General features: G+C 42.5%; 1 protein-coding gene across 3 annotated transcripts; it reads right to left on the bottom strand.

The window, feature by feature from the left end:
• Positions 1-446: 446 nt before the first annotated feature.
• On the bottom strand, positions 447-16,997 carry CDV3 (CDV3 homolog). Of its 3 annotated transcripts, none has more exons than XM_051612930.1 (5): positions 16,548-16,997; positions 14,528-14,607; positions 12,196-12,332; positions 10,960-11,122; positions 447-3,117 (listed from the first exon to the last, which is right to left on the bottom strand). In XM_051612930.1, the coding sequence occupies exons 1-5, from the start codon at positions 16,770-16,772 to the stop codon at positions 3,093-3,095; spliced, it is 630 nt and encodes a 209-aa protein (XP_051468890.1). In that variant the 5' UTR covers positions 16,773-16,997; the 3' UTR covers positions 447-3,092. The 3 variants fall into 3 exon arrangements, with proteins under 3 accessions (XP_051468890.1, XP_051468889.1, XP_051468891.1); XM_051612929.1 differs by lacking the exon at positions 447-3,117 and adding an exon at positions 6,454-9,808; XM_051612931.1 differs by lacking the exon at positions 447-3,117 and adding an exon at positions 7,502-9,377.
• Between the last annotated feature and the right edge of the window lie 5,804 nt (positions 16,998-22,801).

The following is a 22,801-nucleotide window of genomic DNA, read 5'->3' as shown; positions in this document are numbered from 1 at the left end:
TTGCTCCATGTACACATACTGAAAATAATGTTGCTTGTAATGCCTTAAATCACATTTTGACTTGTGTTTTACCAGCACTCCTCTCTGTTCCATCTCCAAAATGCTGCTTTGCATTGCAGGCATTTTAAATAGGTGTGGCTATCAGTGGATGACACCTAAGGGTGTGTGACTTTTTTTCTTCTCAGTCCTCAGAAGAAGCTGCTGGGGAACAGTAGTGCTGCTATTAGCACTTTACAGATAAGAAACCTGACCCACTTAGCTAAGCTTTAAAGAAGACTTGGAGACACACAGTTCCTGCAGCTGCTATGAATCCTGGTACTCACTGTGAGCTGGGGGGAAGAGCAGAAAGCAGCTGTTAGAGCCAGAGCCAGCCCCTCTCCTGTCCTGAACTGAGAAGAAGAGATGGGATGGACACAAAAACAGTGAGACAAACTTAGAGGTATAAATTCAGTTGGTGCTATTAAGATAAATTTATTTTCTTCATCTTTCTTCACAGGAAACATGGCAAAAGTGCTTTACAGAGTTTGATACCATTAGTCTTATCATGGGATAAAAGGACAATAGGTTTGTGCACTGCACAGTGAGATACTGTCATATGCAGAAGCCATGATAGGTAAACCAGGGTAAAAAAAATTACTATAGTTCAGGTTTTGAACTTAAATTAGGACCATAAACATATAAATATACAAGCACCATTAGGTTCCTGCATTTACTGTGGGGCCACGCAGGGATTCTTGGAAGTAGATTGTGTTGTACTCCACTTTCCTGAAGCAGTTTATGCTGTGCTCAGTGGGCTCTCAGCTAACCATTTTCCCAGAGAGACAGTATCACTTCATTTCACACTACAGTAAGTATTCAAGTGGCCTTATCTTCATTTCTCCAGGTTGTCTGGTGGTGAGACATTCTGGTACATAGTTGAAAGCAAATTCAGTTTTCATTTTTTTCTCACAGCGCTGTCCTCTTACTATTCTTCACTCACATCTCTTAATTACAAAAATAAAAATGCTATAGGCTAGACCCTGCTGTCTAGGTAAGACAGTTTTGTTTCAGGTAGCATGTTACCAGTCATACTGTCCTACTCCTTTTCACAGCTGAACTGTTTTGTACTGCAACCACTACTCTTGCCTTCATTTGCTGTACTCTGTGGGAACTGGGTTCCCCTGAAGCCTTGGAAGGTCTAGGTCTAAATGATTCCAGGAAATCACACTTACTTGCTTAGCAGTTTTGCAAGAGACAGAGCCATGTTTGTGATGCTAAAGCCCTGACTGAAGAAATACAGCATCATAAAGACTCAGTTCTTGCTTATAGAGCTGAATAATTCAGGCTCCTGACTAGGAATCCTTGGCATAGTAATAATACAGATGAACAAAAGAAGGGAATACTCTAGGGTGAGGAAATGTCAAAAAAAGAGATTTTTTATGGGCTTTGAGTTGCAGGAAAAAAAAAAATTAAAAAGCAGAGCCAGTTATCTGGAAAACATGGTCATGTCAGTTTGCCTTTTACCCAATTCCTGGATTAAAGACACAGCCAAGAGACCTAGTTAGTCCTAAAGGTTACTGGGTAACACTAAGAATTTACAGTGGCAAGGCAGGGCTTTGGTCGAGTGTAGCAGCAGAGATGAGTCTTACAGATACATGGGAGAGGGTACGAAATACTACATTCTAACAGCTGTTGAATATGCTGTATTCCCCTGGCCCCTCAAAATTAACAAAAACCTTAGCTCCAATTTGCCAGCTTTATAAACTCCCAGCAGCCACAATTGTTTTTGACTAAATACTAGTAATTGGTGTAACAGAACACCTAACAAAATTCATTTGTATGCAAAACCCAAAGTACATTCATTATTCCTGGAATTAGTCCTGGAAAGCAGCTGTTCTATATGATACAGTATTATGATATTGAGACAATGCAGCTATTCAGTGGTAGGCTTCACATCCTACCAGGCTTGGGTCTTCCCTTATAACACCTCCTTTGTATTTATAAATGTAGCATTACTGGTAAATGCAGTCAGCATTTAAAGACTTAACCTTATTTACAAATGTACAATCTCTAAAGTACGAGAACATGAAGAGATGAAACAAACCACAAAGACTAAGCCTGCTTCCTCCTTGCTGCACTCATCTTCATCTCAAATACTGCAGTCTAATTTCAATGATGAGTCAAATACTACAACAGGTAGACTAAGCACAGCTGAGTCCATCTGGTTTCCTGGTCAGAGAGCACATCTGCTTCATCTCTGCCACAAACAAAAAGCAGAATAACCCAGAAATTTAAAACAATTTTGCTATGGGGCTTGTTGACTTGTGCTAGATTCTGGCTGTTGTATCTGGACTTCCAAGTGAGAAGATCTCAAGTAAAGGTCTAATGAAATTGATCTCAAGTGATAGAAATAACTCTACTGAAACAAATGAAGTTAAGCTCTGGGAGATCAAATTCACGTGTGTTTTACCTGCTTCTCAATCCATTTGTTCTCCTTTATCAGCCTGTTTTTATGGTTTGAATCATTGTTATGGTTGTACATACTCTGAAAGATACACAGAATGAGTTGATTTGTTTTAATTAAAACCAAGAAAGCTTATGTGAACATTTTAACTAACAGTTTTCTCTGGGCAAATGATTTGGAATAAAGCCGACAGTAATAACTCCATGACTTCAATGCTGTAACTGAGCTATAAAGCAAATTCAATACAGAAGATACGAAACAAGAAACAACAGAAAGGATCACGTTGAGTAAAAGTTAGTAAGAGCATGCCATGCTTATTACTGGCAAGAAGAGGGAATTATATACACGAACCTGAAGACTTCAGTATATCAGATGGCAAAAGCCAATGCCCATAGTAGGTTATAAGGTTTGTCAGCACTGGGGAAGATGGTGATTGCCAGGGTAGGCTAACCAGCTCTGTAAACGTGGTGATTCCGTGGCAAGTGAACGTCCAACAGAGAACAAACCCAAGGCAATGAATACTGGAAAGGCTTTAAACCACTCATACATGCTCTGGTGGACTCTGAATTGGTTGTGATCTTTCAAGGGGACGATCTAGGCATCACCATGGACAGCTTGATGAAGACATCTGCTCAATGTGTAGTTGTAGTCAAGAAAGCGAGTAAGATGTTAGGCTGCATTAAAGACAGAACAATATTACAGCATATTATTTCTCTTAGATGTTCCCAATTAATATTATGTGCTGTTTCATCAGGACCTTGAAAAAGTGACATACTAGAAAAATACGGGGAGGAAGGTAATAAAAGAATTACAGAAGCAGCTCTTTGTAGTTGCAAAGACAGTAAGACCAAAGCAGTATGTTAAGAGGGGAAAAGATGAAACACATCGTAGGGTAATTCTCCTCCCCACCATGGAAATACACCTCAGTCTTTTTAAGCCACCTACCAATCTGTTGACCTCAGTACCACCCATCAACATCACCATAACTGTTCCAAAAAGCCCGCCCTGTTATTCTTCAGTGCTTATTATTCAGCTAGTTCAACATTTCCTCTAAAGCAACTGCAATAGTTTGTTCAAATTTAACAGTAATCACTTCTGACAGAATTGTCACAGCTGATGCTCATTAACAACTGTCTTAGAGGTGCTGCAATGCTAAAAATACCAGTAAGAGAAGATAGCTGCTGGGCCTCATCTCTGTCCAGTGCTCACCAGAGCTCTAATTTGTCTGCATTCATGCCACCATCATGTTCTCTGCTCCCATTTGGAGGCCCACTGTAAAAGCTGAGCAATGAACCTTGAAATCACCAGCAACAGCAGACAAGGGCATATTCATAAAAACTATTCGTGTTCCTTCAGCTGCAGTTAACTGATAAAACAGGAGATAACAGTAAATAGGGTAATCACCTCTTCTGTATCTCTATTCCTTCCTCTCCTTCCTATCCCTCTATTTATCTCTCTAAGCTTTACCTTCTGATCATTTATCTGTTTCACATAAACCTCTTAATGGGCAACTATTTCCCTTAATATTTTTCCTCCACAGCCTGCCTTAGTACCAGATTTTAAAAGGTTTGAAGATTAACCTCTCCCATCTTTCCATTGTACCTGTGTACTACTTCAATTTAAATAGGGGAAAGGATCAAGAGTAGGACAAATGTGTGTCTGCATGTGAAGAGGGGAAGAAAACTACATTTCTACTACAAAATACCAGTTAGTATCCTAGCACAGATGTATACCTTCAAGAGTGAACACTCCTGGTTCACATGATTTGAACAAACATGAAAGCAGCCACATTACAAGACATGGCTATCAACCATGAGCAGGGTTTTATTTCAGTCATGGGGTTTATGAAATATAGCAATACTTGTTCTCATGTATTCAATGTAAAAACAAAAATGGCACAGATAATTGAAGAGAGGAAATACCAGTTCAGTGTTCAGCCTGAACTTTTTCCTTACCCATACACACTAAAGTAAGTCCAAGAACAGAATACTTAAATAGAATATTACATTCTATAGAAATATGCCTTTCCCAAAGTAGTACTAAAATACTGTAATTAAAGCTAATATAAAGATCTTTAAATAAAAATCTTTAGGCACCTTCCATCAGTCCCAGCCCTTGATGAAGAACAGCTTTGGCCTCACAACACCCCTGTGAGGTAGGTTGTTGGTGTTTTTTTGATACAGCTGGGGAAACTGAGGCAAAGTGAAACTAAATTACCTCAAGTTAACACAGCAGCCCAGTGGAAAACAAAGCCCAAACCCCCTCTCTTGATCCTATGTTCTTGCTACAAAATAGGCTTGATATTTTAATCATTTCCATTCCAGTATTCCAGATGGACTACTTTTCTGGTGATTCATTAATATTGTGATACATTTTTAATACTTGTGTTCTGGTGAAGCAGCCTGTGGCTCTTCATTAACCTCACTATATCAACATACATTCTAAGCAACTGAACACAATACCATGATATACGTACCATTAGAAGATGCTTCACAGAAAAAGGGAGTCTTCACAGCAATCTGAATCAGTGTCTCAGCTTTTTATCATGCAAAAGTGAAAGTTTCCTTAAATATGAAACAAGTTAGTTCCTAATAAGACTGCTGAACTATCTTTGAGTTCGCCCTTTCTCTGCTCTCCCTTCAGTCAACAGGTTAGACAGCTTTGTGCCAAAGCAAAATCCTACCTTCTCTCTGGACAGGTTTTCCTGATTCTTTCCTTCAAAGGGAAAAGATGAAGTGGGATGCCTTCCCCAAGTGCTTCAAACACTTCTGATTTAAAGGCAGACACATCTGTCACTTGTGAAAGCAGCTCTTACCCATGCAGTACCTCTCCTCTTATCCAAGAACTTACACTACAATCCCTACCTCAGGCTATGCTTTTAATACTCTGATTTAGAAAACGGCCTTAAGCACTCTCTTCTTATATCTCCTGTTTCATTTGCATAATTCCCACTCTTTTTTTTTTGTTTAGACATCTTCCTTCCTGCTCTATTTAACTTCAAACAGAAGATGGTGGAACCGCACTTGGTCTTTCAGAAGCCAAACTCTAGATACATGATAGTTATGACTTATCCAAGTCAGTGTTAGACTCCTCAGTTCTGTTTTCAGCTGTCATTTCTTCTTCCATCTGCTGGAGCTTGCAGGGTCTCCTATTAACCTCAATATAGACAAGATGACTTTTAAACTTTTTCTGAAGAATTTGTCAGAAACTATATGTCAGATTTCCTCCCACTTTGTATGTACTTAATTTATGTATCTGAAATTATTACACATTATTTTCTTACAGTCTTAAATAAAGCCCGTATTTATTGCTAAAACAATTTTTTAAATTAGAAGTTAAAAACAAAGAGATAATTTGGGAACTAAGTTACAGTCGTGATGAAATCTGGATTGTGGCTATTCATTAGGATAAGTGCTTGAGGCGACTTTGGTAAAATTGTGTTTCTTTGGCCTCTGATACAAATTGGTCATGTAAAACAGGAGCACCTTTTAAGCACACAAAGACAAGTAAGTCTAAAAAAGAATCATTTGCTCCATTTTAGTTATGGTATTTGACAGAAAACCACAAGCAAGTTTTCAACTGCTCAACCAGGCTGAAATCAGAAAGAAGATTCAACTCTTGCCAAAGATCAGAAACTCCAGGATGTGCAGCCTTATCAAACTTATATTGACCTAAACAGCTGTCTCAGCCATGTTGTGGTGAAAGAGTTTCTAAGAGCCAACAGTTGCAATCAAATACCAAAAATCCTGGTCCCTGTGGTGTCAGGTCTCTTAACACAATTTGTACCACTAAAAATTCATCTATTCCTAAATTTTGTATGAGTTACTTTGGACAAGACTAGTAAAGATAGCTAACCGAAGTAGCAGGAAATAGTCACTTTTAGTCGTCAATTCCTAAATAAAATTCCATTAAAATGGGACGTGGCACAGCAAAACCAGGGGAAGGGTGGGGGGGGCAAAACTAATCCCCTCTTACATTTACCCCCAGCTCAAGTAAATACAGATGCCAGATTCCTACAGCAGGCACTTGTGAAGTCCAACTTTATTAAAATTATCTAGCTTCTGGCATTTTAGCATTCCTTAAATACAGACTATATCACTGAGAACCACAAATCCAAATTGTTCCTTCCCCAGTAAGTACTGAACATTTACATGTTCTACCAGTATGTTGGTAACACTATGACTGTGTCTTTATTTTAAGCAAAAGAAAGTAAAGCGGAACACTGAAATTCAAAATAACAAACCCATCATAAAACCACAGTACAGGTTACGAAGTTCCTGAAGCAGCACGCAACCACCTTTTACTGACTGGTATCAAGAATCTCAGGTCTACAACTGACAATCCTTCATTTATGGAATGAGCCTTCAACAAGCATTCTGAAGGAATTAAATGGACATTCTTAGCATGTCTTGACTGAATGCAACAACAACCAGATAAAGCTGGACTTCAGAGTCTCAAAAGCACACTGAGCTTCCACACAGGACTTTCAAATTTCAGGCATGCCAGACAATTTATTGTTACTGACAACTGGCATTTTGATAGTTAATGGCAGCAATATTTAACACAAGAAACACTTTTAAATAGTTCAACATTCTGTACTACAGAATTCTTCTGCATTTCTGATTTTTTTTTCCCTTAATGTCTCCAGAAAGAACCTGGAATGATATGCTTAAGAAAGCCTGCCAAATAAAACCTTTAGTTAACAGCATCTGATGGACTCTGGTGACAGCAATCAACCAGAAGTTTTGTTTGTTTTCTTCATACTTTAACTTAGCACTGCTACTTTCAAGTGAAAAGCAAAACAAAGCTTCATTCACAATCTCAATCCAGTCCTATATGGTGAGAGTAAGAAGACACTCTGATAGGCAGCAAACTAAACTTCTGTGTCTAAATAAGTCATGTTAATATGCACTTCTGTAAGCTCTTAAACACAGCCCATCTGACCATAAGGCTGACTGCCCACTCCATAGCCTGTCCCTCATGAGATGCAAATGTTCTGTGCTTCTTCAGTATGGTCACAAGCTAGAACTAAAGGTAAAGATTCATTAGACTCCAGAATCCATGTATATTTCCATTTTATTTGATTTGAAACTGTTACAGGGTTTTCTTGAACTGCCAGAATTCATGCCCAAAACCTCAAATAAAGACAGTACAATGGACAGTCTCATCTACCCTTCATACAGTAGACTAAAACATGATTCCCATGCACTGGTGATTACAATCACTTTAGAGCATCAGGAAGTGTTTTAAGACTTCACGCTTCTACCACATCAAGGGACATGTCCATTTACCATGAATTCCACATAAATCTTTAGTAACAGATCAATGGTTTTGCTGGCAACAATGTACTTTCAAGGAAGATACATGGCTAAGAGTCCAAGGTATTGGTATCAGTCTTTCAGTGGGGTTTTGTTTCCAAATGAAGTCTCCAACTTTAAGAATAGTCTCTTGAGCCCTCTCTTTAATAGCAGCTTGTAGCAGAAGTTTTATAGACAGTTAACTCTGCAAGGGCAAGGCCAGTTTTACTCTGCACAAAAGAACCAGGTGAAACCCCAGCCCCACTGAAGTCAACAAGCAAAATTCCCATTGGCCTCAGAGAAGTAGATTTAAAGCGAGTCAGCAGTTAGTCCAAGGGTACACCAATAGGCAACTCCTGCACTACCTTCATCTTCTGCACATAAGACAGTACTCCCACACACATAAGCAAGCTTTGTTTTGTTCCCTTATTTTTCTTGCCATTGGCAACTCTTACAGATGTTGGGTCTATTTTTTGGCATTTACTCTGAGAAACCTCAACACTGGAGCATGCCACTATTGTACTTCATTTTGCTTCTGGTTTAAGAATTCAGAGAAGAGAAAAACAGTTACAGCAGGACACTTTTGGTACTTGACAGCTTTTGTTCATCAAATCAGACTTAAGGGCAATGCCCTATATTAGTGTACCAGGGCTATTTTGCCTGCTTCCACTAAACGAAGTCAGAGATGACAACAACTTAGAAGTCACTGCCTTCCATTAATACTAAACTTCCTGACTTTGAATAAACACCATTTATGAGCTTTACTTAGAGGATTTCTGCTTCAAAAAGCCTGCATTCTTCACAGAAGTAGCCAAATAAGGCTTACCAGCTTTAGTTATCCCTCTGCATACAAAGTTATTTTGGTTATCATTTAACCATTACCCTTCAACAATTACTATTTTTAATAGAGGATAATTTATCTAGTGTCGCTACTGCCATGTATCTCATTTTTAGAAGATAAATTCAACAAGACTGTCGTTGGAGTCTGGATACCTCTGTGTCAAATCAGAACTCTTAAGTCTTAGTGCTTTAGGGTGAGAAAGACAAACCCTATGACAAAAAACCAGGAGAGACCCTATTTCACTACAACATCTCATCATTATTTAAATATGCTGCAATTTGATACCAGAAACAAGGCAGGCATTTTTTTTTTTGTGGAGAACACAATTTAAAAAAATGCTTAAACAGACAACTGTGAAAATGGCTAATGCAAACAGATCATTCAAACCCATAATTCCTCAAATCTGATACTGAATGAGTTTCAATTTGTTTTGCAGTTACTTCAGCACAGCTATCTAAAAAGGTAAACAAACTACAGCTCTGTTATACTTGGATAGTATGAGTGGTATGGTACGCTCCAGGAGTCTCTAGTAGGCTACGGCTACACATGACAGGATTCCTCAGAAGGGGAACGGAATAGGTTTGTCATTAAGGTCACTTAAATCTTTGTTATAGCAAATTGGAACCAAATGGCTGACTTCTGCAGGATTTCTGACAGGAATCCAGTAGAGCTGGTTTCAAGTTTCAGATGGCCACTAAAACAGCTGTAACCTTCTCTTCCAGAAGTTGTGATCCACATGGTGTCCACAATGAGTGCAGCAAGTCTGAGGTAGTCAACCTTTACGAAGGCTCAGTATCTGAACATAAAAAGATTTTGAAATGACCACTGGCTGTAGGTATCTTTCTGAGCAACTAAAGAACACTGATGACTCTTGTTCAATCATTGATATTAATCTGCCCCATATCCAATGGAGAAGTTGTAACATAGTATGCTTCCATAGTGCAGCAGAACCAATCACTTACGTCAAGCAGTCTGCACTTGCTGCAGTAGATCCAGCAGAAATAAGGTGGCATGTTCATCATAGCCGTTAGCTGTAGTTTAGTTACCTTAGTAGAAGGGTTACCAAAAAAGCATTCCTTAATTGTAATGTGTATGCAGCTCTACTGATCTCCAAGCACAGCATACTGGTTGTCTAGCTGAAGTTTAAGTGCTTGGTTTTTTGAGACCTCATCCCTACCTCTAGTTTTGTGTTTTACTACTTCAAAGCTCTTCTCCATTTCTTTATCCCTAAGGGAAAATAAATGTAATCAGTAAGTATCTTATCACTGGCTTGTGAATTGCGAATTTCTAGTTGATTTCCACCCCATCCCAACAAAAACATTATGAACATAGAACACTAAGATCTAGTTTTAACAGAACAGTTAAACATTCCCAAGCAAATCGTAAAACTTTATCTCCAAAATCAAGTTCATCACCCAGTACAATTCAGATTACATTCTAAATTTCAGTACTAGCAATCTCAGAATTACATTTAAGTGCATTTATGAAAAATAGGCTTTAGAAAGCAGAAAGCCATTCCTAGAATGCTCACTCAGAATTTCATCTTAGCTCATTTTGCACCATTCACACTCTAATGCATCAATGACAGCACATCTCACTTGCCAAGCAGACAAAGCCATACCAAAAAATAAGCAGCAAAGCTTCTGCTAGGCTGTATTAGTCAGTAACACAGCAAGCATTAAAAATATAAATGGGAATAAAAACGAACAAAAAAAAAAAGCCCCAAAAACCACCAACTGGAAAAAAACCCAAGCCTCAAGTGAATTAGGTATTGGTCTAGCTATTCCTTCTCTAAGGAATGAGGTTATGGAATGTCAAAACTCAATAGAAAGGTGAGACTCAAAGTCTTGAGCACCACAAAATACAACACACTTCATCAAAACGGGGCAGTTCATCATTGTAAAACACAGCTCCAACAGCAAGTTTCTTTATGCACATCTGTGTTAAATTCCATTCCTCCATGTAACTTACCTTCACATCTCTAATGAGAAGGCAGTATGCTCAAGACCCCCTACTCAAGTCTACTGACTCTAGAAACCAAGACTCACCATGGCTTGTACCTCAGGGAACTAGATGCTGTCAAGAGCAGACATATTCTGCTCAGGGAAATCCTTTAGCAAGTCAAAGAAAAGGAGTAACTAGCTGTCCTGTTTGGCTATCTCACTGGGCTATGTCCTATGAAAATCATCTCATGGGAAGCCCTTCCTAGAGTTGGAAAACACAGTCAAAATGTCTCCTATACCTCTTTGCCAAACAGAATAATCTCCTAGTTATTCCTTTCCTCTGTGGAAAGACACAGGCTTAAGCCCTAAGCCAAACTAAGCACCCAGAGGAGGCAGTTAAACCCCATCTCTTAGGGAAGGAATGAATGTACTTACTTTCGGCTGTCCACAAGCTTGGCAGTGGACTGCAGTGAGGGGAACTGCGTGTCACTATAGATCTCTGGTGGTCCTTGCTGTGCCCTCCGTGGCCTGCCGCCCTCCCTGGCGCCAGGCGGCCGGTACACCCCCCCCGTCTGGACTGGTTCAGGGGCTTCTGTAACTAGGTACAAGAACAAGATTTAGACAGGAGACTGAAGCTGGCATTCCTATCTAAAAAACCCACAAACCACCCCCCAAACAACAACAGAAGAAAACAATCTTACAAGTATGTTTTTGCACCTCTTAAAGCTCTGGAAGCAAGTGTTTTAGACAAGGCAGGAAATCAGGTGTCACCTTATTTAAGTTATACTTAGTAATCCAATTAAAATATGGCTCCAGTGTATTGCCTCACAAAGGTCAGTGAATCAAAACCACTGATGAGGTTGTTTAATAAACTTCATGTTTATTATTTGCAATCTATTAGCAGCTTATATTTAAAACTAAAGATTTAAACACATAATTATATATTAACCAAATCTTACTTAAAGCACCTCTCCAAATGCAGAAGGGAATACAGAAATACTTCATTTTTAAGGTAATCTACCAATGAAATAACACTGATTAACTTTACCTCCTTGCCTGCACAAACAAAATACACAGCAGGCCATTTTTTAACGAATTTCTCAAAAACAATTACCTGAACTCATGTCATGGCTAAGCAGTTTATCTCTGATGAATGCTAATAAACCTCATTTAATCAAACCTGAAGTCCTATCTCAGTTAAGAAATCAATTTTGCAATGTCATGCTCTCTGTACCCTAGAACTGATTGGAAAGCATACTACTAAGCATGGAACTCTACTCAAGAACTGCTTTATTAGACATCAAATGTTGGCTGAGCATCTACTTAGCGGTCAAAACTGTATTTTTAGATCAACAGAAATGCTTCCAACAGGTATTTTGCAGATTGCAAAATAAAGGAATCTCCTTCAAAGATGGAAAGCTTTCCTTCCTCACTTTCAGTCAGAAATAGAAAAACTCCACTCATGTTTAAAGTATCTGACAGTACTATCCAGTCAGTTCCTCAGATCCCTTCAAAGGAAATTCTCCTCATTTGCTAGTATGTCAAACAAACCATCAATACGTCAGAAGGTGCCTGAATAGGAACTGCTCCTTGAGCTCTACCCTCTGAGCAACCCAATTCAACATGATACGTTTCCAACTGGAAAAAGCAACAACTCTGAGTTAAATTTACCAGTCGGTTCAATGACAGGTGCTGGAGCAGGAGCCGACTTGTTCCAAGGACCAGATGATCTGTCTACAACACCACCAGTCTCCTCCCAGTTTTCACCAGGTTCTTCTCTTTTTTCACTTTCATCATCTTCTTTTTCACTATTATAAAAAAAAAACAAACACTAAGTTGCATTTTATAAACTGCGGTTTAAGACTTGCCAGAGATACCACAGTCACCACAGATGAGACTTCACTCATGGTTACTGCACTGAAGACACTCAATTTAACCAGGCTACATTAGTCCTGTAACCACTGCATTAGTACTTCCACCCGAACAACTTGTGGCACAGTTACATAACTTGGCAACAGAGAAGGAAAAAAGTTCTCCCCAAAAATACAAATTCAAACTGTACTAAGTGATCAAATATATTGATTTCTTATCTTGAGCTAAAAAGACTTTCTTCTTACTAAGACAGTCATGCATTTGGAAGTGACGAGAATATAAAGCAGGAAAGGCCTGCAAGTCCAGCTTCCATTAAGTGTTTTAGTCAAAAAGAAGACATGTGAAAAGCAGTGACACAAAGCAAGCTCTGAGCTCCCTTTCCCTGTAACCACAGCACCTTAGAAACACTCTTATATTATCCATACATAGCTTACATAACTTATAACCCATGCCCATACTTGTATTACCCACTCCACTTATATTATCATACCCTACAAACTCAGATCTATTTTTTTAAAGCAGGCAATCAAAAATACAGATAGAAAAATATGCCACTTTAAAAAGATGAACTGCATGCAAAAGCCTGACTGTATTTTAATTGGATTATTTTATCTTGCACAGAAGTAGTCAGAGACTAAAAATAATTTCTTACACAAAGCTACTAGAGAAAGCTGTGTGGTATAACAGGACATACATGGAGGGTGTTAAAAAACAAGACACTGATCTCAACAGCAGCAGCAAAGTGTGAATACAGGAGAAATCTGGAACAACACTAAATCCTACTAATCATGATCAAATAAGCTTTCTGCAAAAGTAATACTCGGAGAACAGTTATAAATACCTATAATTTCAGAAAATCAAAAGGCCTTTCACTTTTCATCCAAATAAGAGTAACAAACACAGTAAGCTGGACCAAGGGCCTAAGCACATCACTACCCTGTTTCAAACTAGAGTCAAAAGCAGATGCCTACAAGCTAGCTAGAACAGAGTAGGTGAACATAATGTCCCACCCCTGCCAGACACTGTCTTATTTTCAGCAAAGAGACTGTCAGAGTTGCAGAATTCACAACCTCACCGAGTTTTAATTCCATTTACTTCTCTACCCTCCCCTTGAATCCACTAACGGAGCAGTTACAAAATCCTGTGGCACAAACTTTCACATGCCTGAAAATCTGCCACAGCATCAAAAGCATTCAGAATGCCAGCCTTTGTCTGGAAAACCAAACTGCTCACTTTTCAATCAAACAGTACGAGTAGTCAGTGAAGCAGCAGCCCACTTGTCACTTGTCCATTCAGACGTGTTTATCTGCTGTGACATTTCAAAGGTATGGAGAGCTTGTGGACCAAATAAGTGCAAACAGCCTAAAAGGACAAGTTCACTAACAGAGGGTCTGTGTGTGTAAAAAATTAAAATTAATCAAAGAATATAAAACAGAAAGAAAGCATCTGCTGAACTAGTCACAAGATGATTTTAAGATGGCATTATTCTGAACATCATCAATACCTGGACAATGAGGATTATTTTACATTCTCAGTCTAAGAACGAGATCATAAAAATCCTTTTTCTGACCTGAAAAAATGTTTTTCTTAACCAGGACAGACTTAAGTAGACTTACTTTGGACCAGACTACAAGAACAACCTAATGAAAAGGCAGACTCATAAATGCAGTCCTGTGGGATCCTGCCATAGGACACTGGTATTACCAACTGTATTTTTGGGGTTTTCTGAAATAAAAATTCCATGGTTCAGGAATTCACTTCCCAGACTGAATAGACTGAGTCAGATACCTTTACAGCAGTCAAATGATTAAGTGGGAATTACTATTCTGCACTCCTCTCAGCAAAATTCCTACTTTACTATCTTTATGGAGGGGAATCTTAAGCATTTGCAATAAAAATTTGAGTCCTGACCAAAACAGATGGACCTAGAGTATCAACAGAGATTTAAAAAATAAAGCAAACATCTGCAGAGAACAGTCAGTTCCATGCAGCAAACTCCTATACTAGCAGAATCATATCAAACCCCTGTTTAATTGGATTCCATAGAGGCAGCTCTAAAGAAAAAAACATGCTTTTTAGACATAGGTAATTACTATTCTGGAGAGAAAAAGAAAAAAAAAAAAAGTAGTACCTTATTTGCATGGACTGAACTCTAAGACCACTATAATCGATTTCTTCCTTTTGCTCAAACTCCTTCCAATCATCCTCTTCCTGTAAGAAGAGAAAAAAAAATATAAGTTGTCACCTTCTTTACACTGAAAGTAGAAAAGAAGAATGTAACCAAGATAACACAAAGAAAAAGAAGGGCAAAGGTGCAGTTCCATGGGAAACCTGTCTGTGTGCACCACTGCCAATGGGGGAAAGAATTCCACTCCCTTCTCCCATTACTTCCTGTATGTCACCTAGGGTGCACTTGTGAGCTGACTTTCACTCACTAGAACAGCTAAGAAATGCCTCCGCAAAAACACTCAAGTGCAAGAAAACCACACCACCTCAGTAAAAATCCAGCAGGAAGCCAAAACTCGAAGTAGGGAACAGGACTGTGCAGTCAAGACCAGGGAAACACAAGGGCAAGACCTCTCTCCATTTTACTAACAGTAAAACTTTTACAACAGCTTAAACACACATGAAGCTTTAGATTTACTTTTCCATTACCCCTTTTCCTAAGCCAAACAGTAAAGAACATTTGGAATAGCTTACAGTGGATTTATGGCAAAGATTAACATTGGTAATTTGACTTTTTCACATTCACAACCACATTTACAGCCTTTCTTGTTATCTTAATACTGTTGTTATAGTAGTAAAAAGGTCAGCTTCGAAACCACAGTACACAAAAAATACTAAAATATTAGTCTTTGGAGACCAACATAAGGTTTTAAAACCAGAATTTGATTACGTGCTTGGGGAAAGATGGACCCACCTAAGTGGAGCCAATTTTGTCCTACTGTACAATAAGAAGATTCTGGGGGTATTAAGGTAGTCCAGAAATGGACCACAACAGATAAGCAGCCCTTTCATGTTCCTAGCTTTAAGACACACGCAGCCCAATTAGCAATGCACATAATTACTACACTCAACATGAAACGCAGTCACATTACTTTAAATATTAAAACCTTGCAAGCAAGGTCTGCCAACGGCACAGCCCCCTTTCTGCTGAACAGCTGGGAATACAGCTCAAGAGCCCTGTCCAAGGATTTTCTCCATTATCAACATCTCACAGGAAAACTCTGACCTGCTTTAATATAACATCAGAGTAGAAAGTGACCTCACGTTATTGCACCGTCTGCTGAAGGCAAGAGCACGAGCCCACAGCTCTAAAGTCTTTTCATTTCTTATATCCCCGCTTCCACGTAAAAATCATAAACTAACGTACCTTTCCTATTTAAAGATCTTCATTTCTAATCCAAGGACACACTTCAATCAAAACCAAAGTATTATTTTAGAAGCAAACGAACGGAGGACCAGCTGAATGATTACCACTGACCTCGGTCTGCTTAAAAAGCCACCACTGGAGGTGTCAAGCTCCCCAGGCTAAACAGCACCAGGAAACAGCAGCAGAGTATTTCTTAAAACCACTTTAAAACCACGCAGCACGGGCAGCTGTAAGGCACTGACTCAACTAGGAGCACTCGAGCGTCTCTTGCATTCTCGTCGCTTCGCCGTAACGCGGCACAACAAATGTGCTGGCCCCTCAAGCCCTTCCCGGCAGGGAGGCAAGGAGCTCGGCGTGCGCTGCCTGCAGAGCCGGGGCGAGCTTATGGCCACGGGCCACACGCCCGGGTGGCCTAGGGCCAAACCCCAGGCACCAGGGCGGGCTGCACAGGAGAGCAGACCGGGAACCGGCTTCGCTTGCACCCCTGGACGAGGACACACAGCGCGCTCCGAGGCGCCCGGCAGCCCGCCCGGGCCGGCCCCCCCGGCAGCCCGGCCGCCCCGAGGGCCCCGGGCGGCCCGCATGGCCGGGCGGGCGGCGCCGCTCCCCGGGCCGGCGGCGGGGCGCCCTCTGCCGGCAGGAAGGCGCGGCCCGAGCCGCCGGAGGAAGCCGTGACCCTTCCCCCACCGCCGCCCCGACGGAGCGGCCGCGCCGCCCCCGCCTCGCCCCCCCCCCCCCCCCTCGCCCCCCCCCCCCCCCTCTCTGCTCCCGGGCCCACCTTGGTCGCCGTCTTGGCGGAGCCGCTGTTGGAGGCAGCGGCCCCGGAGCCGCCGCCGTCAGCCGGGCGGGTTCCCCCGGCCGCCGCGGCCGCCCCCGCGGCGCTGGAGGCGGCGCTGGAGGCGCTGGAGGCAGCGGCGGCGCCTCGGCTGCTCTTCTCCTTCCGCTTCTTCTTGTCCCGCTTGGCGAAGAAGTCGTCCAGGCTCCTCTCCTCGGTCTCCGCCATGGCGGCCGCTCCCACCGGCGGGGCGAGGAGAGGGGGAGCGGGGGCAGCGCCGGCCCGGGCCAACCGGTGAGCTCGGGGCAGCGGCCTCCCTGCCGCCCCTGGCGCGGGGCAGCGAGCGCGGCCGCCTAGCAGCGGCGGGGAGCCGGGCCCGTGCGCGCCCGCCCGACGCCCGGCGGGGTGAGGCCGCGGCGCTCCACGTTGGTGCCCGGCGCTCGGCGCGGCCCGGGGGGCGGGGCTGGGGGGCAGGGGGGGCGGGGCCTCCGCCGGCGCGCCCTCCCCGCGCACGCGCCGCAGCGCCCCGGCCAATGAGCGCGCGGGAAAGCCGCTCGGGCCGGCCAATCAGGAACCTCCGTGGGGGGCCGAGCCGCTGACGTCGCGACGTGAGGATGCGTGACGGGCTGCGGGGAGGGGGGGGGAGGGGGGAGCGGCGGCTCGGCTGGGGATTGGGCAGGGCCTGCGGGGGAGCGGAGTGCGCCTGCGCCCTGCGGCCGGCGCGTGCCCGGCCGTTGCCCCCGCGCGCCCGGCGGCCGTTGCCCCGCGGGGGCAGGTGAGGCGCGTCCCCGGCGGGGAGCGCGGCGGTGCGGTGCGGGGCTCGGGGCTCGGAGCGGGGAGCGCGGCGGTGCGGGGCGGGGCGGGGCTCGGGGCTCGGGGCGGGGAGCGCGGCGGGGCGGGGCGGGGCGGGGCTCGGGGCTGCTGCCGCAGCCCTTCCCGGCAGGGCTGGTCGCCGAGTGAAAGGGGGAGCCGGGCACGGGAGTCCCAGGGCGCTGCGCTGCTCGGCCCGGCCCGGCCCGGCCCGGCCGGCGGGGAGGACTTGGGAGCGGCCCCGGCCCGCAGCCGCTCCTGCCGGCCCGGGGAGCCTCTCCGCCCCCGGCCCTGGGGTGGAGCGCGGCTCGCTCTCGGCCTGGGCCGGGATGGCTACGGCTCGGCCTCCCCGCGCCCCGGGAGGGGCCGGCCACGGACGTTGTCGTTTTAAAAGGAAGTAATTTTAACTTTAGCTTAGGAAGCGGTGTGGGTAAGTGAGTGGCACTTCGAAGCACCGCTGCTTGGGGTGTCCCGATGGGTGGGCGTCAAGTTCCGAGCTGCTGTCCTGGCTCCTGTTACCCCCGCTCACAATAAAACGGTCACAACAAAGAGTCGCTAAATAAGTTTACACTGCCTGTTTCTCCGTCTCTACAGCAATTTTATTTTACGTCATTCTTTCACTGAAGACCACGGGAAGTACAAGAGCAGGGAATGTTTTTTTGGGGAAAAAAATGCCCGGGGAGCGATGTGCCATGGATTTACAGACATCTTCTCAGAGGCTGACTGGTTGGTTCCATAAGGAGAGTGAACTGATTTTAACTCTGTACAGCAGGGTTTGTTTGTTGTTTTTTTTGTGTGTGTGTGGTTTTTTTGTGGTTTGTTGGTGGGATTTTTTGGTTTGTGTTTTTTGTTTGTTTGGTGGTGTTTTGTTTGTTTGGTGGGGGGTGTTTGTTGTTTCTGGGTTTTTTTAATATCTGCTGTAAAAACACAGTCCACAGTGGGTGCTGCAGATTGTCACCACTAGCTTTGGGTACTGTAGTGACCCTTTAGCTCTGGGAAAAAAACGTAGGTGTTTGAAATGTTCGTTGTGGCTTCAAAATGCATTGTCAAAAGTTTTGAGGCAAGACATTTTGAAAAACAGCCTCAGAGTGTCCTGAGTCATAAATAATGACATGAAATTTTGTTTCTGATTACTTACTTCGTTGGTCAGTCATCAAAAGGAGACAGATGTTCCTACCCAGAACACGTTAGTCCAAATGAGGATTTCCTGTCAAATAAGTATTGATTTATATTATATAAAAGCAAGCACATCAGTGTTCTTGATTTATTTAGTGTCATTTTATGCTTTGTGATATTTTCTCTTTAAATCATTATGTGTGTGTATGTTAATAAGTGAAAAGGTTTTCAGAACTTCGGAGAATGTCTGACAGTCTATTTTTTGTCCATGAAAGTGCTGTTATTTAGTGTTTGCCGTCCATAATCCTCACCTTGTTTGAAAAAATGGGAGGTGTTGTTGTCATACTGCAGAAAGAGATTAAATACCCTTTGTCTTTGTGAAGTGTCTTGTTGCTGTGAGTGACTGAATCATGGTAGTTGAGTGTTCCACGTTTGGGAGATTGGTTTCAATCCTCTTTTTATGTCTGTCGTGCTGCGTTCTTCCTGTGTCTCTCTACTACCATTGACATTCAGTGCACATACAGAATTTGATCCCACACAGAGCTCAGCCCTGAGAACTAAAAATTGCAAGCATCACAGTTCATCTGGTAACACCGAGAATGCCGTGTGATCAATGACGCTTTGCGTTTTGTGAGAGGAATAATTACCGAAGGAGAGAGCAAATTTGGTAGCTAAGTCCCATTTTCTGTGCCTCCTTGGTGCAGCTGGGCTCCCCTCCTGCTCCTGCTGTCCCCTGCAGCTGGTGAAGGTCGCATGGAAGATGCGACAGAGGACAGTCCTGTGTTTGGTGTTCCTTTAGTAGGAGCACTGCCTTCCCTTGTGTTTGTCCTCCATTCCTGCCCTGGAGGCTGACGTACCTCTGCACTGCACCATGGCATGACTTGGAGCCTCAGCAGTGATAATAATATGCAACTAGGCAGACAAATTGTATCTCTCAGCTTTTTGGTAGATAAGCCACTCAGGACAGCACTCTGTCTGATTCCAAGCTACACTTCTCTTGACTTTCAGCAGCGGGTAAAACATGTTTGTTGCATTTTCTGGTATTAGGCTAAAGAATGTGAGCCTGATGCCTTTTTGCTGCTTTTAGTGTCTGCATCATTTTCCCCCTGCAGACACAGTGCTGTGAGCCTAGAGTGACCAACTCTGGATTGGAAAAATTATACCTGTCAGGAGCAGAGTACCAAGAAACAGTTCAGCTGTTGAATCTTGAACAGACTCAGTGGAAATAATTGAAAATAGCAGCAGCCTTTTAGGCCTCAGAAGGCTTAGATGCAGATTTAAAGACATGTCTCAGTTGGCAGTTTAAAGGAAGCATTAGTTATGCAGTTATGTTTGGATTTGCTTCCCACTTCTAGTTTTATTTTTACGTACAATTGTGAAAATGTGCTGATGCACAGAGTTTGTACTTCTCTGTGAATGTGTTTTGTTAGCTTTCATGGTTGCCATTGTTGCTGTGTAAAATGTTAGAGGCAAAAAACAAATGAAAATATTTCAGTGTTTCTGGTTTGGGTGGGTTTTTTTTCCCCTCTCTCAAATTCAGTGATCCTTAACAGTTATGCAGGGGACATTTGGCTGAAGAATGGCCCACAGGCATGGACTGGCAGAAGTAATGTTTGCAGTGCAAGGAGCATACCCAGAGTGCTGCATTGCCACGACAGGAGCATGAACTCAGCAGACAGCTTTCTGCTGCGCTGTGTGTCACTGGCCTGTGTGACCAACCTTTGGCAAGACACAGGTCATGTAGCATTGATGAGTCTTGCTTTGATGCTGTTCTCTCAGCCCTTCTTGTCTGCTGCAGCTGGCTGTTAGGTTGTATTATCTGTACCCTCTGACTGCATCCTTAGTTTTCCTAACAGTACATGCCACAAATCCCTTCATAGGAGTATAGGTGTGATAGATACTGCAGTAGGAGATAATAAAATCTGTTTTCTGCATTGGGTTTTTTTTAGGAAAACCTGTTGGAATCATGTTCACGTGTAATTAACATAGCGACTGCTAGACTAGAGGATAAACATAAATCAGTTTATGAACCTTAGTGCTGACAAATAGTTGCGAAAGCCTGTAGCTTCTCATGTTCTTGATCTCCTGTCTCACATGGTGAAGGCTGTTCCCGCTTAGCTAGTGTCCAAGCTGGCAAGGCATGCTGGAGGGGCTGTGCAGCTGGCTAGGTAGCTTGCAGCAATCTCTGTAAAGGTAGAGAGAGATTTCTTCACAAGAACTTTAGCAATTAGTATTAAAGGAGTTCATTATTTATGCTTAGATGCTTCCTCCTTTTCCAGCCACTTCCCCATACTGAAATACCTTGATGATTTTCCAAGAAACTATTTCCATTTCAGTGAATAAACATCTCAGTAGAAATATAATTTAATTTTTATTAAATATGTTGGATCATTTGAATTTACAATCCAAGTTTTGTTGGAATACGAGATTGGAATGGCAGTTAAGAAACTCTAAAAAAAATCTTTCCTTTCACATCACAGTGTGATTGTAGACTCATAATTTCACCAGGTTTACCCCTGGCATTTCTAAAGAACAGTTTCTAAAGTGACATTTCTAAAGAACAGTTTCCCAGTGGGATAGCCAGCAGTGTCTACTATACCTGAAGCATCACTAGAAAACATATTATGCTATAATATTTTATTATTCATAGAAGTTTCTCTCTATAATTAAAGTAAATGAGACAGAAAGAAAACCTGAAAACCTATTGGGGCTGCTAAAAGGAAATACAAAAGTACTTTGTAAAGTCCCTCTTTTTTCTCAAATCATAGAAAAATGGTTCTCTCTTAAGTGTCAAGAATGAGGGGGAGGTTCTGTTTCACTGATACCAAAAAGAGACCATTCCTAGACAGCATCCAGTCAACAACAACCTGAGGATCATACCAGCACACCTCTTGTACCACCATTTGTGTATATTTTCACTCATCAGCACTAGTCTTGGTGGACTCTCAGCTTGGTGAGTTCTGCACTGATACATAAGAAGGTATTACTACTGCTCAAAAGCCTACATTCTGTGAGGAAAAAAAAAAAAAAAGGAATCTGCCATCCTCTGCCTTTCTTTTTTGCTTGTCGTTGCATAATCTCTTAATCCAGTAATTTTTTGATGAAAGTCCCGCGGGTGGAACATGGCAAATGGCCATTTTGCAGAGATTAGATGAGAAATTGTTTGTCAAGTAACTGTATTGGGAAGGATTTTCCTGGTGTGTGGGAATGTGCAAGGAATGGCACGACAACACTTGTGTGCTCATTCCGGTTATTGACTGCTGGATCAACTGTAGTGGATTTGGTGTGTGTTTGATTTCATCAGTCATTCAAAACCAGGTGGCTTTGTTAGCTAATGTTTCAAATAAAGATCAAAATATCTACAGCCTACCTCTCATTTATGCCGCATACCATTATGTTCTCCAATATGCCTTTTCTCAGTAGTCTTTGGGTCCACTTAATGAACAATGCTGCCACTCTCATTAGCTGCCTATACTGTGAAGTCTTTATCCAACAAACACATGTATGCTTAGCTTCATTCCTGCTCAGGGACTTGTGCAGGAAAGGCAGCCATCTAGCTAAATTTTTGTATGGTAGGAACCAAGGGTCTTTATGTTTCTCTGAAAATGCAGGATCTGTCTTGGCACTTTATATGACCATAGTGCCAGTGCAATGCAATGAGGTATGGTTATCTAAAATAGAAAATAAAGTCAGAAGTGAAAGATGGCAAATATTTTTAGTTGTGATACCATCAAAATAAGAGAAACTACCTAGGGTCACCCGCACATTGGTTCTGTGTGGGTGCCTGCTCAAAGGAAGTTTGGCCAACCTGTCTTAAAGGATGTTGATATCAAGAAAGAGCCAAAGTATCAAAATATATCAAGATATGAAAAAGTATCACCTTTGCATAAACTGACACCCTGGCTAGGACTCTCAGTTTCCAGTAATAGGATCAGACCTTGCCTGCAGACAGAACTGCTGTTGCACTCCTGCACCTTCTATTTTGCCAGTAGTCTAGAGTTAAAATGTTTTTATTAAGTACTGCTGGGACTCTCACATTAGGGCTTACATAGGCTTGTGTATTGCAAAATTAATTGCATCGACTTCATGGTACACTTTAACTGCTTCAGCATTATTTGGAGTTCACACTGGTGAGCTGATGCTCTTGTGACACCAACAGTGCTCCCCATTTCCACGTGGGTGCTGGATGCAGAGTGGAGGAGTAGCTCAGTCTTGATATATTTGTATTATAAAAATAAGAGTTTAGTTACTGGAAAGTGAAGGGCCTGTGTTGTTAACGCAACCCCCTTCAGCTATCATGAAAAATTCTGGAAGAAAAAAAAAGTCACACA

The sequence above is a fragment of the Apus apus genome, chromosome 2 (assembly GCF_020740795.1).
Source record: "Apus apus isolate bApuApu2 chromosome 2, bApuApu2.pri.cur, whole genome shotgun sequence".
Taxonomy (NCBI): domain Eukaryota; kingdom Metazoa; phylum Chordata; class Aves; order Apodiformes; family Apodidae; genus Apus; species Apus apus.
Note: the sequence above shows the minus strand (reverse complement) of the source record. Positions and strands in the feature narration are given on the sequence as shown.